This window comes from Callospermophilus lateralis, chromosome 8 (genome assembly GCF_048772815.1).
Source record: "Callospermophilus lateralis isolate mCalLat2 chromosome 8, mCalLat2.hap1, whole genome shotgun sequence".
NCBI lineage: Eukaryota > Metazoa > Chordata > Mammalia > Rodentia > Sciuridae > Callospermophilus > Callospermophilus lateralis.
In genome coordinates this window covers 135252075-135269625 of record NC_135312.1, presented here as the reverse complement: position 1 = coordinate 135269625, position 17551 = coordinate 135252075, and the positions used below count along the sequence as shown (strand labels likewise).

The following is a 17551-nucleotide window of genomic DNA, read 5'->3' as shown; positions in this document are numbered from 1 at the left end:
TCTGTGAAATCGGGTGACATTCCCACTTTTCTCCCCTGCTTGCACTTTTCTGCCTACAGCTGACACGCAATGACGTCCTCACATCATGCCGTTTGTCGACCAATGAGAGGTTGGGGGCGCCAGAGGGTGTGGAAAAAGATTGGACTCCTGAAAGTCCTCTGTGTCACCATCCTCTTTTCCTGACTGCTCCTAACTCAGAACATGCATCAGCAACAATATGTAGCTTGACAGACAAAGAAAGGGATCACATGCTCTTGACCAGGGAGTTAGTCATTTCATGTGGTTTTCCATATTGTGTGTCACCAGGCACTTAAAAATACCAAAGATAAATCCCTTGCTTGGCAGTTGCTGGGTCGTTTCTTAACAAGTTGAAGCGTGTGGATTAAAATGCAATGTGTTCATATCAGAGATACACAGATCTTCCTTAAAATCTCACAGTAAGTTTAAAGTTTTGCATTTGAAAATAATACAATGAGTCTTCCATAAAGCTGTGAAATTTTTGAGAACTGAATGTCTCATATCTATGCTACCAAGAAACTGAAGATGAATTGTGATTCAAAATGTTCTCCCCCAATAATGTTATCATAGGACTTGGATGAAAGGTTTGTGAAGGGAAAAACCATCCCAAGAGCTATAAATATAGAAATCCATAAAATTAAAAATAGGGCTTTTATATGTCAACCAATCTCCTAGTGTTGTTTCTGAAACAAGTATGAGAGCAATAATGAGTAATAGAGAAGGCATTTTAACTATGTGCTAGGTAGCATCCAAGGCCTGGGTCATGAGCTGGTTAATGATTCCATTCCCCTCACTACCTCTTAGGGGTAACATTCTATTCACTATTTCAACTTCACATATGGAGACAGATGGGGGTGGGGAAAGGTATCCATGAGAGAGACCACAGAGCCCTGCCTCTTCCCTGTTCTTTGCCTTGGAACCCTGATTTAGTTACCCCGTCTCTCAATTCCTCACGTGCATCTGTCCTTCCTCTAACACTTCTTTTGCCCAAACGTTTAGATATTCTCTACATTTACTTTTTTTAAATGCAACCAGAAGGAGGACTACTCATGCTATTCAGATCATTAACTTTAATTTTGTAAACTGTATGTAATCAAATACATGCTCAAAGAATTTAGGCTAAACATTGGTCTTCAGCAGGGCTCTCCTGAATAATTATTTTAGCTGTAATATGGGGTTCACGAGAAATTGTAAATTTATGCCAAGACTCTTGGATCCAAAAGCCCGCAGACTTGAACTGGTGAATAGCCAGCGTCCTCCCAGGTGGCCAGCGTCCTCCCAGGTGGCCCTTTCTCCGTCTCCTGCCTGGTTTTGCTGTCAGCTCTGCGGGGGGCATCTCCTGGGCAGCCTCTGCCCACAATGCCAGGGGGCTGTGGGCTGGGAGGACGCTCCAGGGTGCCTCCCTGGTGTCAGATCTGGGCTGCCCTCCTCACTGGGTCTGTGGTGTTGAACAAGTTACAAGTTTCACAGATAAACTGATACCGCCGGTTATAGGTGATGGTCCTGCTTCCCACAGGCTGGAGTTTGAACATTGGAGACGCACGCTGAGGCAGGCATATGAAGCAGGGTTTATTTAAAAAGGGGAAACATAGACTTCTTCCAGGAGGGAGAAGGGGCCATAGCTGTATCCTGGTATCCCAAGAAGGAGGTGTTCTGCCCTTTTTATATGTCCTGGAATCCTTTTGTTCTCCTGCCTCCCTCCTACCACTCATCTTTCTCCTTCCTGTGGACAGGACTAGGCCCAGGAATGCTCGGTGGGAGGCCAAAGGTGGGTGGAAGGGGGAAGGGCAGGGTGGAGTAGACAAGGGCACTTTAACAACCTTCTAGCTCCCTGTAGGAGCTGGGAAGGTCACCTTGGCAACAGGTGGGAGCAGGGACAGGTAGATCCTTCAGGGGACAGTCTCCAACTCCCAGACTCCCTCAAAATTGACCTCCTAGATCCGACCTGGCTGGATTGACCTTTCTACACTGACTGCCTGTCTAAATCTGTCTTCAAAACAAAGATGACAGAGGTATTGATCTATAAAGATAAATTGCAACCATTTATATTCATTTCTTGCACATATCTCTAAGAACTCAATTACCGATATTAATATGCTACATGAGATTTCTAAAGCCTCATTTGGAAATGTTTCTTCGGTGTTTATAACACTCTTTTATCTATTTTGGGGTGTGTGTGTAATATTTAGAATAATCTTACCATCAGTTATGATAAGTGACTATTGAAAAGGCAATTACATTATTTAAAGTTTGTAGTGAATTATAAATATAACCAATACAGTGAGGGTTAATTTCATTTCCTATGATGTAAAATCAAACATTAATAAATAAGATTTCTATAGTTATGAATTTCAAAATATGATAATGACATGAAATGCTGTATGTAAAGTATCTTACTGAAAAAGATACACATGCATACACACACATGTATATATGTGTATGTGTGTGTGTGTGAGTGCAAACAATTACCAGCGTGCAACCTGAATTTAATTGCAGAAATATCCAGGAGATGCCATACTTCTTACAGTGTCCACCTAAATGGGCCTTAAGTGTTCTCTATTTCACATAGAATTTGAGCTTCCTGTACAGAGCACAAAAGTAGAACAGTAAAATCATTGCATTACATAATTTTCTAGTGTTTTAATTTTTGTTTCTACACACCTGATCATAAAAGCCAATTGGTACAATGCTATCAAGAATTACAATCTACAATCACAGAAAAAAAAAGGTTGAATAGTGCTAAAGAAAGTATTAGTAAATTGCAAGATTATTAGAAAAATAATACTCAAAGGTTGTGAATCTCAACATCATTCTGTGATAATCAAGTTGCAGCTTTGAGATATAAGTTGAAGCTTGTTTCATCCTATAATTCTATAAACTACTATTGATTAGTATGGACATAAATATTTTACAGATGAATAAATGAATGAGTGACTGATGGCTTTACTTAAGGTACTCTGAATAGGAAAATGGGCGGGACTTAACTTCATATAGAGGGAAATGACTTTGTGGGAGGAAAAGCAATGTCTTATAGACAAAAAAGAGAATGTGTTAGGCCTGACTTATTTTAGATACATGCAGTTAAATGGGTCTTTCTTGTTTTTATTGGAAGAGTTAAAGTTTGAAAAATGGTTTTTAAAGCACAACCAAAGGAGATGATTCTGTGTTTAGATATGGGGACAGCCCACAAAATTCCAACCAAAGATGGTGTCTGATCTTCACCACAAAATGAGCTTGTTAAAATTTTCTAGTTCAGATAGTGCCTCCAAATTCTTGTTAAATGTTGGGTTTTAACTCTGATAATAGAACTAAAACAAGAAATTAAAGTGAATCATGTTAATTAATTGCAACCACTACATCAGCTCATTAATCATAAGTGCAAGATTACAGTTTTGAGATATAATTCAAAGCTTATTTTATTCTATAGTTCTATAAACTAGTACCCATTAGTATGAACAAAGGGATTTAAATACCTTAGAGGCTCTGTGGATTTTTAGATGGTAGCAGGGAGAGGCACAAATAGGAATGCAGTTTTTAACAGCCACATTAGTTGACCAGCCAGTGGATTGCTCCAAGTCTCATTTTCACTATTTTAATGTAACCAGAAATTGCTGGTAGTGTCTCTTTTGTGGCATGAAAATGATACTATCGAGTTCTACACTGTTGAATCAGCACCTCTCAAATAAAATAAGTGCACGCACGGCACATGCTTTTCGTGCAGAATCAGTAGGAACAACGTCGAATTCTAGGTCATCAAAGAAAATATTTTTCTTATGATGAAATGAAAAGCCACTCTATGGCTTGTCTAACATATTCAGAAATTTTGCTTTGATGTTATCTAAATTCTCTCTCCTAGTTATGTCTAATTGTTGTCAAAATCATTCTGTTTGTCTTTTTTATTTTTTTAGCACTGAACTTGATTTTCTTGTCTTCCTAGGATCCCCTGCCTTGACGGGAACGGGAACAATCCATGTCATCGTAGATGACGTCAATGACAATGTCCCCACTTTTGCCAGTAAGATGTATTTCATATCAATTCCTGAAGATGCAGCAACTGGAACGGATGTCCTGTTGGTAAATGCCTCCGACGCTGATGCTTCAGCAAATGCGGTGATAAGGTCAGTACCTGGGACTTTGTAAATTTTGGTTATTTTCTCATTAAACACTAGTTTTTGGATTAAATGAATAAAATCTTTCTGGAAATTGCATACCAATGCATAGCGCTAGTCCTGCTTTCTATTGCTGAATAATCATCACCACAATGAGGACTAAGACAATAACAAATGTTCTTACTCTTAGTAATCAAGCAGTAACAGAGAACAGCAGTGTGGACCGTTGTTCAGAGAGAAGGCGAGACCGCTACCCGTAAGGCCCAGTTGGTACAGCTCCCCCCCCTTTCTTCCTGGCCCAGGACAAACGTGTGGAAGAAGATTCCCACATTTTCTAGAAGTCCTAAAGACACAGATCATTTTTCACATGCCCCCTCTGTAGGCTGGTACTGTTCCAATTAGAGTGGGTTAAATCACAAGGAAAGCGGTGGCTCAGAGGGACAGAGGAGGTCAGATCAGTTGTCAGTCCAGGGCACAAATAGTGGTACTGTGATGATTTCACCAATTATTTGTTCCTTTTTTTGTTTTTTACTAATTTTCTTTTAACAAAGTCCTCTTGGGAGCTGGGTAATCCCAGCGGCTCAGGAAACTGAGGCAGGAAGATGGCGAATTCAAAGCCAGCCTCAGCCAAAGCAAGGTCAGTGAAGCCCTGACTCTAAATAAATTCAAAATAGAGCTGGGGATGTGGCTCAGTGGTCAAGTGCCCCCCAGTTCAATGCCTGGTAACAATAACAAAAAAAAAAAAAAGACCATCTTGGGAAACCGACTCTTCCTATTGGCAAGGATGGTATAGTGGGTAAGAGGGTCACAAGTATATAATAAATACTTATTGAATTGCTGATTTGAAGAAGAGTGCCAAGAAGAAAAGATTTCTACACTTTGAGCCCGCATTCTTTTTAAGGTAGGCAACTAAACACAGATAGAGAAGAGTATTTCATCCAGTGTTGACCGCTTGAAGATGAGGCAGGACAGCACAGTGGAGAGCGACACAGAGCGTGGATTTGTAGATGGTGCCTTAGTCCATCCTGCAAGGCTAGGTGATCTACAGTAGCAGAATTCACTGCTGCCTCCTCACTAACATGTCTCTGTGCTTCCAGAGGAGATGAAGGCCAGGTCCTCCCCTGAAGGAAGAGCAGGAGTGAGCCTACTCTCTCCAGCCCTTTTATTGTTTATTATTATTATTATTTTATTTTTTGGCACCAGGGATTAAACCTAGGGGCTCATAATCACTGAGATGCATCCCTAGCCTTTTTTTAATTTTTTATTTAGAATCAGGGTCTTGCTAAGCTGTTTAAAGCCTCATTAAGCTGCTGAGGCTGGCCTTGAACTTTCAGTCCTCTTGCCTCAGCCTCCACAGTCCGCTCCAGCCTTTTTTTTTTTTTGTACCAGGGATTGAACTCAGGGGCACTCAGACACTGAGTCACACCCCCATCCCTATTTCGTATTTTATTTAGAGACAGACCCTCACTGAATTGCTTAGCACCTCACTGTTGCTGAAGCTGGCTTCGAACTCCTGATCCTCCTGTCTCAGCCTCCCAAGCCTTTGGTATTGCAGGCATGCGCCACTGTGCCTGGTGGCTCCATTCCTTTTATAAGGGACATTAACTCACTATGAAAGCTCCACTCTCCTGACAAACCACTTCCCAAACACCTCACCTCCAATAATATCTCTTTGGCCGCTAAGTTTTGGCTTTCGGAAGACACATTTGGACCCTAGCAGATGGCTTCGGTAAGGACGTGACTCTAAGTTAGTAGTACAGCAGTGTGGTGGAACTGAGCCTTGTGTTTGATCTAAGAAGGACAGTGTATTTGGACCAGAGTGAGAAACGGGCCGGAGAGATAGGCAGGTGCCAGATCATCCCAGCCATTTTATTGCTTATTTTTAGGTAGGAAACTATTGGATATATTTTAAAACCAAAAAATTTAAAAAACCATAAAATTTCTATATTTGTATTGGATGGGTAAGGCAGAACTCTAGAGAGGGGCTGTATAAAGAAGCAAGATCATTTCAATACTAATCAATACAGGTGGAGAAATGAAGATTGGGCAATAGATTAAGGGTGTACATTTGATTTTGACAGTGTAAAATGAAAGTGAGAAATCAGAACTGTCTTTACTAAGATCTTGCCTTGAACCCCAGAGCAGATTGGGCATCATTGACTGAAGTGGGTGGGACTGATAAGACACAGATTTGGGGGATTCCAGAAGTTTCCATTTGAATATAACTTGAGGTGGCAATCATTCACAGCTAGGAAGCTGGAGACATGAGTGTGGAGCTAAGGAATAGCTTTGCAGACCCGGGAGTCATCAGTGTCTGGGAGGCATTTTAAACCAGGGGAACCAGATGAGAACACTGTAGGAGAGAGTGTATCAGGGGAAAGAGAGAGAGGCTGGGGAGTGTCACGGGAATTCTTCAAGGTAAAAGGTGGATTTCAAAGGAAATGTCACCAAGCAGTTAAGGGTCTGGTCAGAGACACAGGAAGAAATCCAGGGCATAGAGGACATGTGCATGCGTTGTCAAAGGAAGGACAGCGGCATTCACACTGTATCCCAGCAGGCTGGGGCACTGGGGAGTTTCTGACCATAGTCATGACTCTGTGCCCGCCTGGGTCATCGTGCTTAGCACCACCCCGAGAGTGGCAGGTACAGCTTCTCCCTGGATACGAACCTCAAAAGGCTAGTGAGTGTCTCATCCTTCATTCGTCCTACACCAAAGAATAGGAATAATTAAATCTACACCCCGAGATGCAGTTCAAAGTCTTCAGTTTAATGTAAGAGAAGATCTTGGAGTCAAATTGCACGGGATTGAATCCTGACTCTACTGTTATTAATTACATAGTATGTGCGAATTACCTGACACTTTTGGAGATCAACTTTTTAAAATCAGAGGACTAGCTATGCTAATGATACAACTGACTCTCTAGCAGATAAATTGAATGAGTTAGGTGAACTATTCAGAATAGTTTCTCCATACCTGTCATCCATATTGCTGTGGTCCATGGAAAATGCTTGACCCTCACCTGTCACCTGCAGTGCCCAGTAAATGCCTGATATTAATTTTAAAGAGATATCTTATTCATGTTAGTCTGAAAATCTGATAATTCATTATCTGTCACATAGAGAAAAACTTCCTCTCAAGATAGCATATAGAATTCTGCCAGTCAGTAGTAGGATTTGTCTGAGATGTTGAAGTTCTTGGCATAAAGCTGAATATTCAAAAAACTGATCTCTTCACCCATCTGTTCATTTATCATTAGAATAAAAATGTTAAGATGATATGCTGTTTTCGTCTAGTGTTGTGTGAAAAATCCATTGAAAACTGCTATCCTATACTTTGAACCATAGTGATCAGTGTCAGATTGGTCCAGAAAATTTTTATTCAAAAAGTATTCCATGCATTCTAATGGCACAATTTAAAACAAAAAAAAATCTTCACATAATGGTCACATCCCACATTTTGCAAAACCTTGGCATATGGTCTGTGATGATACTGGGATAAAATACAGCAATGCACGAGTTGGTTCTCCTTGAATTAAATCAGTGTAACCAATACTACCTTGAATCACCTTGAAAGACTTCATTTTGGCTTTTGCCACCCGATGTGGCATTTTTCGCTCCCACTACATTCCCTCAGTTGAACTTTACCTTCTTTATATTCTAAGTAATGGAACAAGAGCATGTTGAAGTTATAAAGGCAGAAGTTAAAACTCTAGATCTACCATTTGCAGGTTGTGAGTTTCTTTGTGTAACTATTTGAATCTCCTTTACATTCACATTCCTCATCTATAAAAATCCTAAATGAAAACCAAACCGTTCGGGGTGTTTTGAGTTTTAAATGGCAGGATGTGTAAATAGCCCAAGAGTGTTCAGTACATCCTGAGAAGTCGGGAACATGCGGGGATATTTAAAGAGCAGCTGAGATGTTTGTTCAGAAGACAGAACAAGACCCAATCTAATAAAGTTGAAACCTCACACAGATTTGGTCTGGACTACAGAAGCAGAAAAGATCTCCTTGGGTAATGAGAACAGAATCAAGTCTCCAGCAAGAGAGGCAGCCAAACCTGAGCACATGTGTCTCAGCCTCTATTCGCAGAGCTGCCTGCCTTTCCTCTCTTTTTATCCTAGAAGGACAAATTTGCATGCATGTGGTATTACAGAATCTCACATTCAAAATACGCTTCTCGTGCATTTTTGAGCTTAACAAAGTCTAGAAAAAGAACACATATTAATATGACAATGTATGCTTTAATTTTCAAAACCTGAATCTATTACTACATTCCAACAGACAACCATATGGACAGCAGCAAGCACAGCAGCGTAAAGGAGTGCATACATGTTCATGGTACCTGTTCCTTTCTCGTTTAGCTAAACCTGGGCCAGGGCCACCTTAGCCTTTCCGCACGCCACTCCTTCCTGACACATCCCATTGCTGTATGCAAAACACCCAAATCCGAATTTGCACATGTTTTCATCACTGGAAGTTTATTTTAATTTGTGACTGTTTGAGGGAACAAATCTTTGATTGAATCGTGATCTGTATCGCCATAGCTGTTAAGAAAGCTCATGGCAGAATGAACGGCTTCTTTTTCTTATTAAATTATTGGTAAGTTCTACATCCTCCCCATAACAAGGAGGTTTCCTAAGTAAAATCACACACTTCTCGTAATCCAGGTTTCTTCAAACTTCCAAAATTAAATAAATAAATAAATAACTTGAGTATTTTACAAGTCCTCAATTCCTAATTTTAAAGACTTCATCTATGAACCACTGATCTATTGATTGACTGATGAGGGGACTAGATATCACTCACTGTATATGTCAGTGACAACTTTACCAAGTATCTTTTTGGCTCCAAAAGACACAGTCAGTTCTGTTTTCAATCAGTCTCGATTCTGATATGTGGTTGTGTCAAAAGTATGTTAAAAATCTGAGAAATACCAACACTTTATTGATACTGATGTCATTTCTCAATTAAATCCCTTCTTTAGTCTTTTCCTGTTTTGTTATAATTTTATAGGATTCATATTCTTTAAATATCAACTCACAAATGGTTGATTATTATTATTATCGTTATTTAACTAAAGCAGAATACAATGTGAAAACGTTTGTTTTAAACTGCGCGTTATAAGCTAAATGCATACACCTCTGGCTTCGGGGTGTTTTTTCCCCTCCTGTGATTTCTGTCAGACATTTCCTAAGGATTTGTTTATTTGGGTACAAGCCATAGAAACACAACTCCAGCAAGCTCCGTCCTTGTTGGTATAAAAGGAAAACGTTTAAAAACGTGTTCTCTTGCTACCTCCAACTGTCAGATTTGGGGGCTGCAGGCGGTTTCTGAACCTTCAGGTTTGGCTGCTTCTCTTCACCGACCTCTGGGACCCAGACGGCACCCGCCATGTGTGCAGATGGCTCCACTCTCCAAAGCCAGGGGGAGGCTGTTCTTAGTGGAACGTCCTGCCTCATACCCAATCTGGTTAGCATCAAACTGTCCATGAAGATGTCATGCCTGTCTCAAAAGAGCCACACCACCATATGAGGAATGACAGAGGAGGGGATGGGCCACCAGGAAGGGCCCTGTGTAAACAGGCAGCTCTCTAGTTGGTGATAGCTAGCGGGTGTTAGGCACAGGGTTTTTGTCTTTAAAGAATAAGCTCTGAGACGGATTTTCTGTCATTTATCATGGCATATAGCAGAAAAATCATTTTAGGCTGATTTTTTAAAATATTCCTTTGAGATACTGACCTCTCAGCACCAGAGCAGGGCTCTGATTTACATTTTCAGGCTCATGTATTTAACACAGAAGTGCTCTGGGTTTATTCTGTGGGCTTGCATGGTTTGAGAGTCTAAAAACCTTGCAGAGATCTCCTCCAGGTCATTGGCTATTGTACAGGACAGATGTGATGTTCGTATAAAATTTGAAAAATTTATCTTCTGGCCATATTCCTTTATTGTTTTTCAGTCTTACTTGAAAAACATTTCATTGTGTTTCTGCCTCTGTTTTTAAATTACAGTAAGTAAGATGCTAGAGTATGTCAGTAAGAGTCATATGGCTGTCTCTGTCTCTGCTTTAGTTACAGCATCATGGGTGGCAACTCACAGTTCACCATCAACCCATCCACAGGACAGATCATCACAAGCGCCTTGCTAGACAGGGAAACGAAAGATAACTACACTTTGGTAGTGGTCGCCAGTGATGCTGGATCCCCGGAGGCTCTGTCCAGCTCCACCAGCGTGCTTGTTACTGTGACGGACGTCAACGACAATCCACCACGATTCCAACATCACCCATATGTCACCCATATCCCATCCCCGGTGCTTCCAGGTAATCAGTCCAATTCTGAAGTCACATGGACACGTGCAAACTATACAGCGGATGTTCTCCGTGAATACACTTGTGTTATCTCTATACATATACATATTTCTGCTATAGCCTCATTTTGCAAATTCTTTAACTTTCAGGTTGTTTGGCCAATGAAATTGAAGAAGATTTGAACTCTATAAATCAACTTGTTTTTCCATACCAATTGTGGATAGGATTTTATAATTGCCACATCTTTCCTGTTACTATTTCTTAATATCCCTTGAACACTCTAAACAAGTTAGACATTATTTCACAGTTAAAGATGGCTCTCCCCTTTGGTACGATTAATGTATGAGCTGCCTAAGAGGAGGAACATTGTCTCTGTTTTTCACACCATATTCTCAGTACCTGAAGCTTTATCTGGGAGGTAATAAGCATTTAAATATAATTACTGGTTGGAAATAAATATTTTTGCTTCAATTCTTCAAAGAATGTTTAAAAATGTCTAATGAATAAATGATTCTAAACAGTATTTATTTCTATGTCATTTTTGCTGGATGGAAATCCGTCAGCCACTCAGCTTGTAGAGCCATTTATGAATCACATCCATATTGACAGTATGAACTAACCCTTCTGCTTCTCTTCCAAACTTGGTTTAGCATCATTTCTATTGGTAACAAATGGCCTATTATCTAAAGAACTACACAAATCTTATGTCATTTCTGATTTTTTTTAGATGAGCTTTCAAAAAGGAATAGGCACAAATACAGCTTATAATTTAATTTTCCTTGCTTAAAAATATTTTTAATTATAAGAAAAAAGTAAATGGATTCAATATTCCTCCTCTTAGTGATCTTTGATCTTCTGTAAACTTCAGAAAGTCTAATTGATACCAATTGAAAATATAAAATCCATAAATGTATGTGCCAACATTTTATCAAAAAGACATGTAAAAATTCAAATCATAAGTCCCTGATGAAGGTCTTTAGCTGAAATGATGCTGGCAGGCATGATTCTAATTATGTCCAATGTGCAGCAGGGTAGGACCATATCTCCCATGCAAAATGAGGTATGCCTACGCATCTTTTCTTCGTTAGACTTACTATAATTAATAGGAGTCACTTGTTTTTTTTCTTATAAAAAACGTATTACTTTTGTCACAAACTCTTCTGTAGGGCTGTTTGGGAGGGATTTCTGAATGAGTATATTGAAAAAAAATGTCCTTATGGAAGTTTTTCTGCATCTTACCACTACAATCTGTTCGGTTGGCACTTACTCCAAACACCAAATTTTGGAATCCAAATTGAGCCCATCCTTCCCCAGTTCTTATTTCATAATACATTATAATTATTTTATTTATGCCTATATATGCACTCTTTTATCTCTATGTAATAGTAGCTCACAGATTAAAATGAATGAATCAACAGTAATTTTTAAAATATATCCCTGTTGTTGACAAGATCGCATACTTAGTAATTCAGTGGTGTTTCACCACAAGGCAGAGCAAGGATGCTTCCTCATAGGGTAGAAGCTCAGCTCTTTGTAGAGCACAGATATTACTGTGTTTGTTGGAATGTTGTATTACATGCAGATTTTTATCTTAGGAACCATGATTCTGAATGAGCATCCAGTTCTCTCCCGGAGTTTTTTCTCAAAGGCACACTGAAAAACATTAATCCACCTGACCGTATGGGTTTTAGTGAGAACGTTAAACAGATCTGATTTGGGAACTTCAGGTAAATTGAGGAGACACTGTTCTCTGCTGTAGTCGAAAGAAGTCCTGTCAATCTAGGTTTTAAATGCATCAACCTACTACCACGTGTTTTACCTGGGTTCCTCGTGATTCTAACGACAAACTCCCTCTTTTCTAGGCTCCTTTGTCTTTGCGGTGACAGTCACAGATGCTGATATTGGACCCAATTCTGAGCTACATTATTCTCTTTCGGGTAGAAACTCTGAAAAGTTTCATATAGACCCACTGAGGGGAGCTATCATGGCAGCGGGACCACTCAACGGTGCTTCAGAAGTGACGTTTTCCGTACACGTGAAGGACGGCGGTCCATTTCCAAAGACAGACTCGACCACAGTGACTGTCAGATTTGTGAACAAGGCGGATTTCCCTAAAGTCAGAGCCAAGGAGCAGACGTTCATGTTTCCTGAAAACCAACCAGTGGGCACTCTTGTCACCACCATCACGGGATCCTCTTTGAGAGGAGAGACTTTGTCTTACTACATTGCAAGTGGGAATCTTGGCAATACTTTCCAAATTGATCAGTTATCAGGACAAGTGTCCATTAGTCAATCTTTAGATTTTGAGAAAATTCAAAAATATGTTGTGTGGATAGAGGCCAGAGATGGAGGCTTCCCTCCTTTCTCTTCTTATGAGAAACTTGACATAACCGTATTAGATGTCAATGATAATTCCCCAATTTTTAAAGAAGATCCATTTGTATCAGAAATATTAGAAAATCTTTCTCCCCGGAAAATACTTACTGTTTTGGCCGTGGACAAGGACAGTGGGCCAAATGGACAGTTAGATTATGAAATTGTCAGTGGCAACCAAGAAAACAGTTTCAGCATCCATCATGTTACTGGTGAAATTAGAAGTATCCGTCCATTAGACAGAGAAAAAGTCTCTCGCTATGTGCTCACCATAAAGTCTTCAGACAAAGGGTCTCCTTCCCAGAGCACCTCGGTGAACGTCGTCATCAACGTTCTAGACGAAAACGACAACGCCCCTCGCTTTTCTCAAATATTCAGTGCCCACATTCCCGAAAACTCCCCCTTAGGATACACGGTCACACGTGTCACCACCTCGGATGAGGACACTGGGGTAAATGCAATTAGTAGATATTCCATAATGGACACAAGCCTCCCGTTCACCATTAACCCCAGCACGGGAGATATCGTCGTCAGCCGACCTTTAAACAGGGAGGACACGGACCGCTACAGAATCCGCGTCTCTGCACATGATTCTGGGTGGACCGTAAGTACGGATGTCACGATATTTGTCACAGATATCAATGACAATGCTCCAAGATTTAGAAGACCCTCCTATTATTTGGACTGCCCTGAACTTCCTGAGATTGGCTCTAAAGTGACTCAGGTGTCTGCCACAGATCCCGATGAGGGACCAAATGGACAAGTGTTTTATTTTATAAAGTCTCAGTCGGAGTACTTTAGGATCAATGCCACCACTGGAGAGATTTTCAATAAGCAGGTTTTAAAATACCAAAACATCAGTGGCTTCAGCAATGTGAACATCAACAGGCACAGTTTTATAGTGACATCTTCAGACCGAGGTAATCCTCCCCTGCTAAGTGAGACAACGGTCACCATCAACACGGTGGACAGTAATGACAACCCACCTCAATTTCTTAAAAATAAGTACTTTACTCCTGTCACCAAAAATGTTAAAGTTGGTACAAAGCTAATCAAAGTGACTGCAGTAGATGACAAAGATTTTGGGTTGAATTCTGAAGTGGAGTACTTCATTCCTAATGAAAATCATTTGGGCAAGTTTAAGTTGGACAATGACACTGGGTGGATTTCAGTAGCGTCTTCTCTAATTTCCGACTTGAATCAAAACTTTTTGATCACCGTCACAGCAAAGGATAAAGGAAACCCCCCGCTTTCTTCCCAAGCCACTGTTCAAATAACCGTCACTGAGGAAAACTATCACACGCCCGAATTTTCTCAAAGCCACATGAGTGCAACCATCCCCGAGAGCCACAGGGTTGGGGCTGTCATCAGAACGGTTTCTGCAAGAGATGGAGACGCAGCCATGAATGGAAGGATTAGGTACAGCATCTCCTCTGGAAATGAGGAGGGCACTTTCGCCATCAATTCCTCCACAGGTGTGTTAACATTGGCCAAGGCCCTCGATTACGAGCTGTGCCAGAAACATGAAATGACCATCAGTGCTACAGACGGGGGCTGGGTGGCGAGAACCGGGTACTGCAGTGTGACTGTCAATGTGATTGACGTGAACGACAACTCTCCAGTGTTTGCTCCTGATGAATACTTCCCCACCGTTCTCGAAAACGCCCCGAGTGGGACCACGGTCATCCACCTCAATGCAACAGACGCAGACTCCGGGGCCAATGCTGTAGTGGCGTACACCGTGCAGTCCTCTGATAGTGACCTCTTTGTCATCGACCCCAACACGGGGGTCATCACCACTCAGGGCTTCTTGGATTTTGAAACCAAGCAGAGCTACCACCTCACCGTAAAAGCCTTCAACGTCCCAGATGAAGAAAGGTGCAGCTTCGCCACCGTCAACATCCACCTGAAGGGGACAAATGAATACGTGCCGCGCTTTGTTTCCAAGCTTTACTACTTTGAAATCTCAGAAGCAGCTCCGAAGGGCACTGTTGTGGGAGAAGTGTTTGCCAGTGACCGTGACATGGGCACCGATGGGGAGGTGCATTACTTAATTTTTGGTAACAGTCGGAAGAAAGGTTTTCAGATCAATAAGAGGACCGGGCAGATTTATGTCTCTGGACTTCTTGATAGAGAAAAGGAAGAGCGGGTGTCCCTAAAGGTACTGGCCAAGAATTTTGGCAGCATTAGGGGTGCAGACATTGATGAGGTCACCGTGAATGTGACCGTGCTCGATGCCAACGACCCTCCCGCGTTCAGCTTGAGCACCTACCGCGTCCAGGTCAGCGAAGGGGTGCCCGTAGGGACTCACGTGACCTTTGTCAGTGCCTTTGACTCCGACTCCATCCCCAGCTGGAGCCGGTTTTCTTATTTCATCGGCTCAGGGAATGAAAATGGTGCCTTTTCCATTAATCCACAGACAGGACAGATCACGGTCACTGCGGAGTTGGACCGGGAGTCCCTGCCTGTCTACAACCTCACGGTTCTGGCTGTCGACTCAGGGACTCCCTCGGCCACGGGAAGCGCCTCATTGCTAGTCACCCTGGAAGACATAAATGATAATGGGCCCGTGCTGACCCTCAGTGAGGGAGAGGTGATGGAAAACAAACGCCCCGGCACCCTGGTGATGACCCTTCAGTCCACGGACCCCGACCTCCCTCCCAATCAGGGCCCTTTTACCTACTACCTGCTCAGCACAGGTCCGGCCACCAACTACTTCAGTCTCAACACGGCTGGGGTTCTGAGCACAACCCGAGAGATCGACAGGGAGCAGATTGCCGACTTCTACCTGTCTGTGGTCACCAGGGACTCTGGGGTTCCTCAGATGTCTTCCACGGGCACTGTGCACATCACAGTCATAGACCAAAACGACAACCCTTCCCAGTCTCGCACGGTGGAGATATTTGTTAATTACTATGGCAGTCTGTTTCCCGGTGGTGTCTTAGGCTCCGTGAAGCCCCAGGACCCCGATGTGCTGGACAGCTTCCACTGTTCCCTCACTGCTGGGGTTACCAGCCTCTTCAGCATTCCTGCAGGCTCTTGCAACCTGAGTTCCCAGCCCAGGTCCACAGATGGCACCTTCGACCTGACCGTGCTTAGCAGTGACGGTGTTCACAGCGCAGTCACCAGCAGCATCCGCGTCTTCTTTGCAGGATTCTCCAATGCCACCGTGGACAACAGCGTCTTGCTTTGCGTGGGCGTGCCGTCGGTGAAAGACTTCTTGACCAACCACTACCTTCACTTCCTGCGCATCGCCAGCTCACAGCTGACGGGCCTGGGGACTGCTGTGCAGCTCTACGGGGCCTACGAGGACAACAACAGAACGTTCCTTTTGGCAGCCGTGAAGCGAAGTGCTAATCAGTATGTGAATCCCAGTGGCGTGGCCACCTTCTTTGAGAGCATCAAAGAGATCCTGTTCCGGCAGAGTGGAGTGAAGGTGGAATCTGTCGACCATGACCCCTGCAGTCACGGTCCCTGCCAGAATGGAGGGAGCTGCCTGAGAAGACTGGCCGTGAGCCCGGTGCTCAGGAGCCAGGAGAGCCTGCCGGTCATCTTGGTGGCCAACGAGCCTCTGCAGCCCTTCCTCTGCAGGTGTCTGCCCGGATACACCGGCAACGGGTGTGAGGTGGACGTGGATGAGTGCCTCCCAGCCCCTTGTCACAACGGTGGCACCTGTCACAACCTGGTGGGGGGGTTCTCATGCAGCTGCCCGGAAGGCTTCACCGGGAGGGCCTGCGAGAGGGACATCAACGAGTGCCTCCCCAGTCCTTGCAAGAATGGGGCCGTCTGCCAGAACTTCCCAGGGGGTTTCAACTGTGTTTGCAAAACTGGATACACAGGTAGGACAGCGTTTTACTATGCGTCTCCCAAAGACTTTAGCCATGTCATGCATAACAGAATGTTACAGATCTTGTCATTTTCAATGTCTTTTCATAAAAATGAACATGATCCCAACAAGCATTTTTAAGTTTTTGCTATTAGTCAGACTCTGTTCTAAGCACTTTGCATACATTTTGTTTATTTCTTGCAAGAAAACCTATAATGCAGAGATATTTCCCAATTTTTTCAGATAGGAAAGTCAAAGAAGAGAAAACTTAAGTGAGTTTTTGAAGGTGATCCAGTTAATTTGTAGCAGCTTCAAGTCTACACAGTGAATTCTGGTGCTTAATTCTTTCCCAGTGTCTCTTACAAGAATGGAAAGAAAGTATCTTCCTAAAAGAGTGTCATAAATTTTAGAGGAAAAAGTATATATAAACCATAAGACCTGGGGCATTTCCTTCCCTAAATAATTGTTAACAATTATGGTTTATTATTTTATGACATTTTAAAATCATTATAATATTTATTATTGAATGTGATCCACACTGTGAGAATACAGAAAAAGCCATGTTTTTTTAAAAGATTAAGTTTAAGATTAAAATGGCTTATTATTTCCAGTAATCCAGTACAAAACATAATTGGCCGACTTCTCAGGTGAGCCAAAAGAGAAAGAGACCACATTGGAGCTTCATGTTTAGAAGTCATATTAGACATTAAGGAGCAGATTTGTTCAACTCGTTTTAAGCACCTGGTAGGAGGAAAGGCACATGGGAAGAGCCCTGCTGCGTAACCATAAGTGATTATATGACATTCCACTGTGCTCAAGTTTAACTCTCCCTGATTTCTGACTCCATCTTTTATTCTCTTCTTTGAGAATAATACTCACTTCAAGGTGGCTCTATCTTCCTTAAAGGTATCTATC

General features: G+C 42.2%; 1 protein-coding gene across 1 annotated transcript in view; it reads left to right on the top strand.

The window, feature by feature from the left end:
• Positions 1-17551, top strand: part of Fat4 (FAT atypical cadherin 4) — a 152936-nt gene that overhangs the window by 103802 nt on the left and 31583 nt on the right. Inside the window, exons 7-9 of the mRNA XM_076864321.2 lie at positions 3956-4136; positions 10199-10449; positions 12300-16649. Of these exons, the coding sequence (XP_076720436.2) occupies positions 3956-4136; positions 10199-10449; positions 12300-16649 (4782 nt within the window). The remainder of the gene's footprint in view (positions 1-3955; positions 4137-10198; positions 10450-12299; positions 16650-17551) is intronic.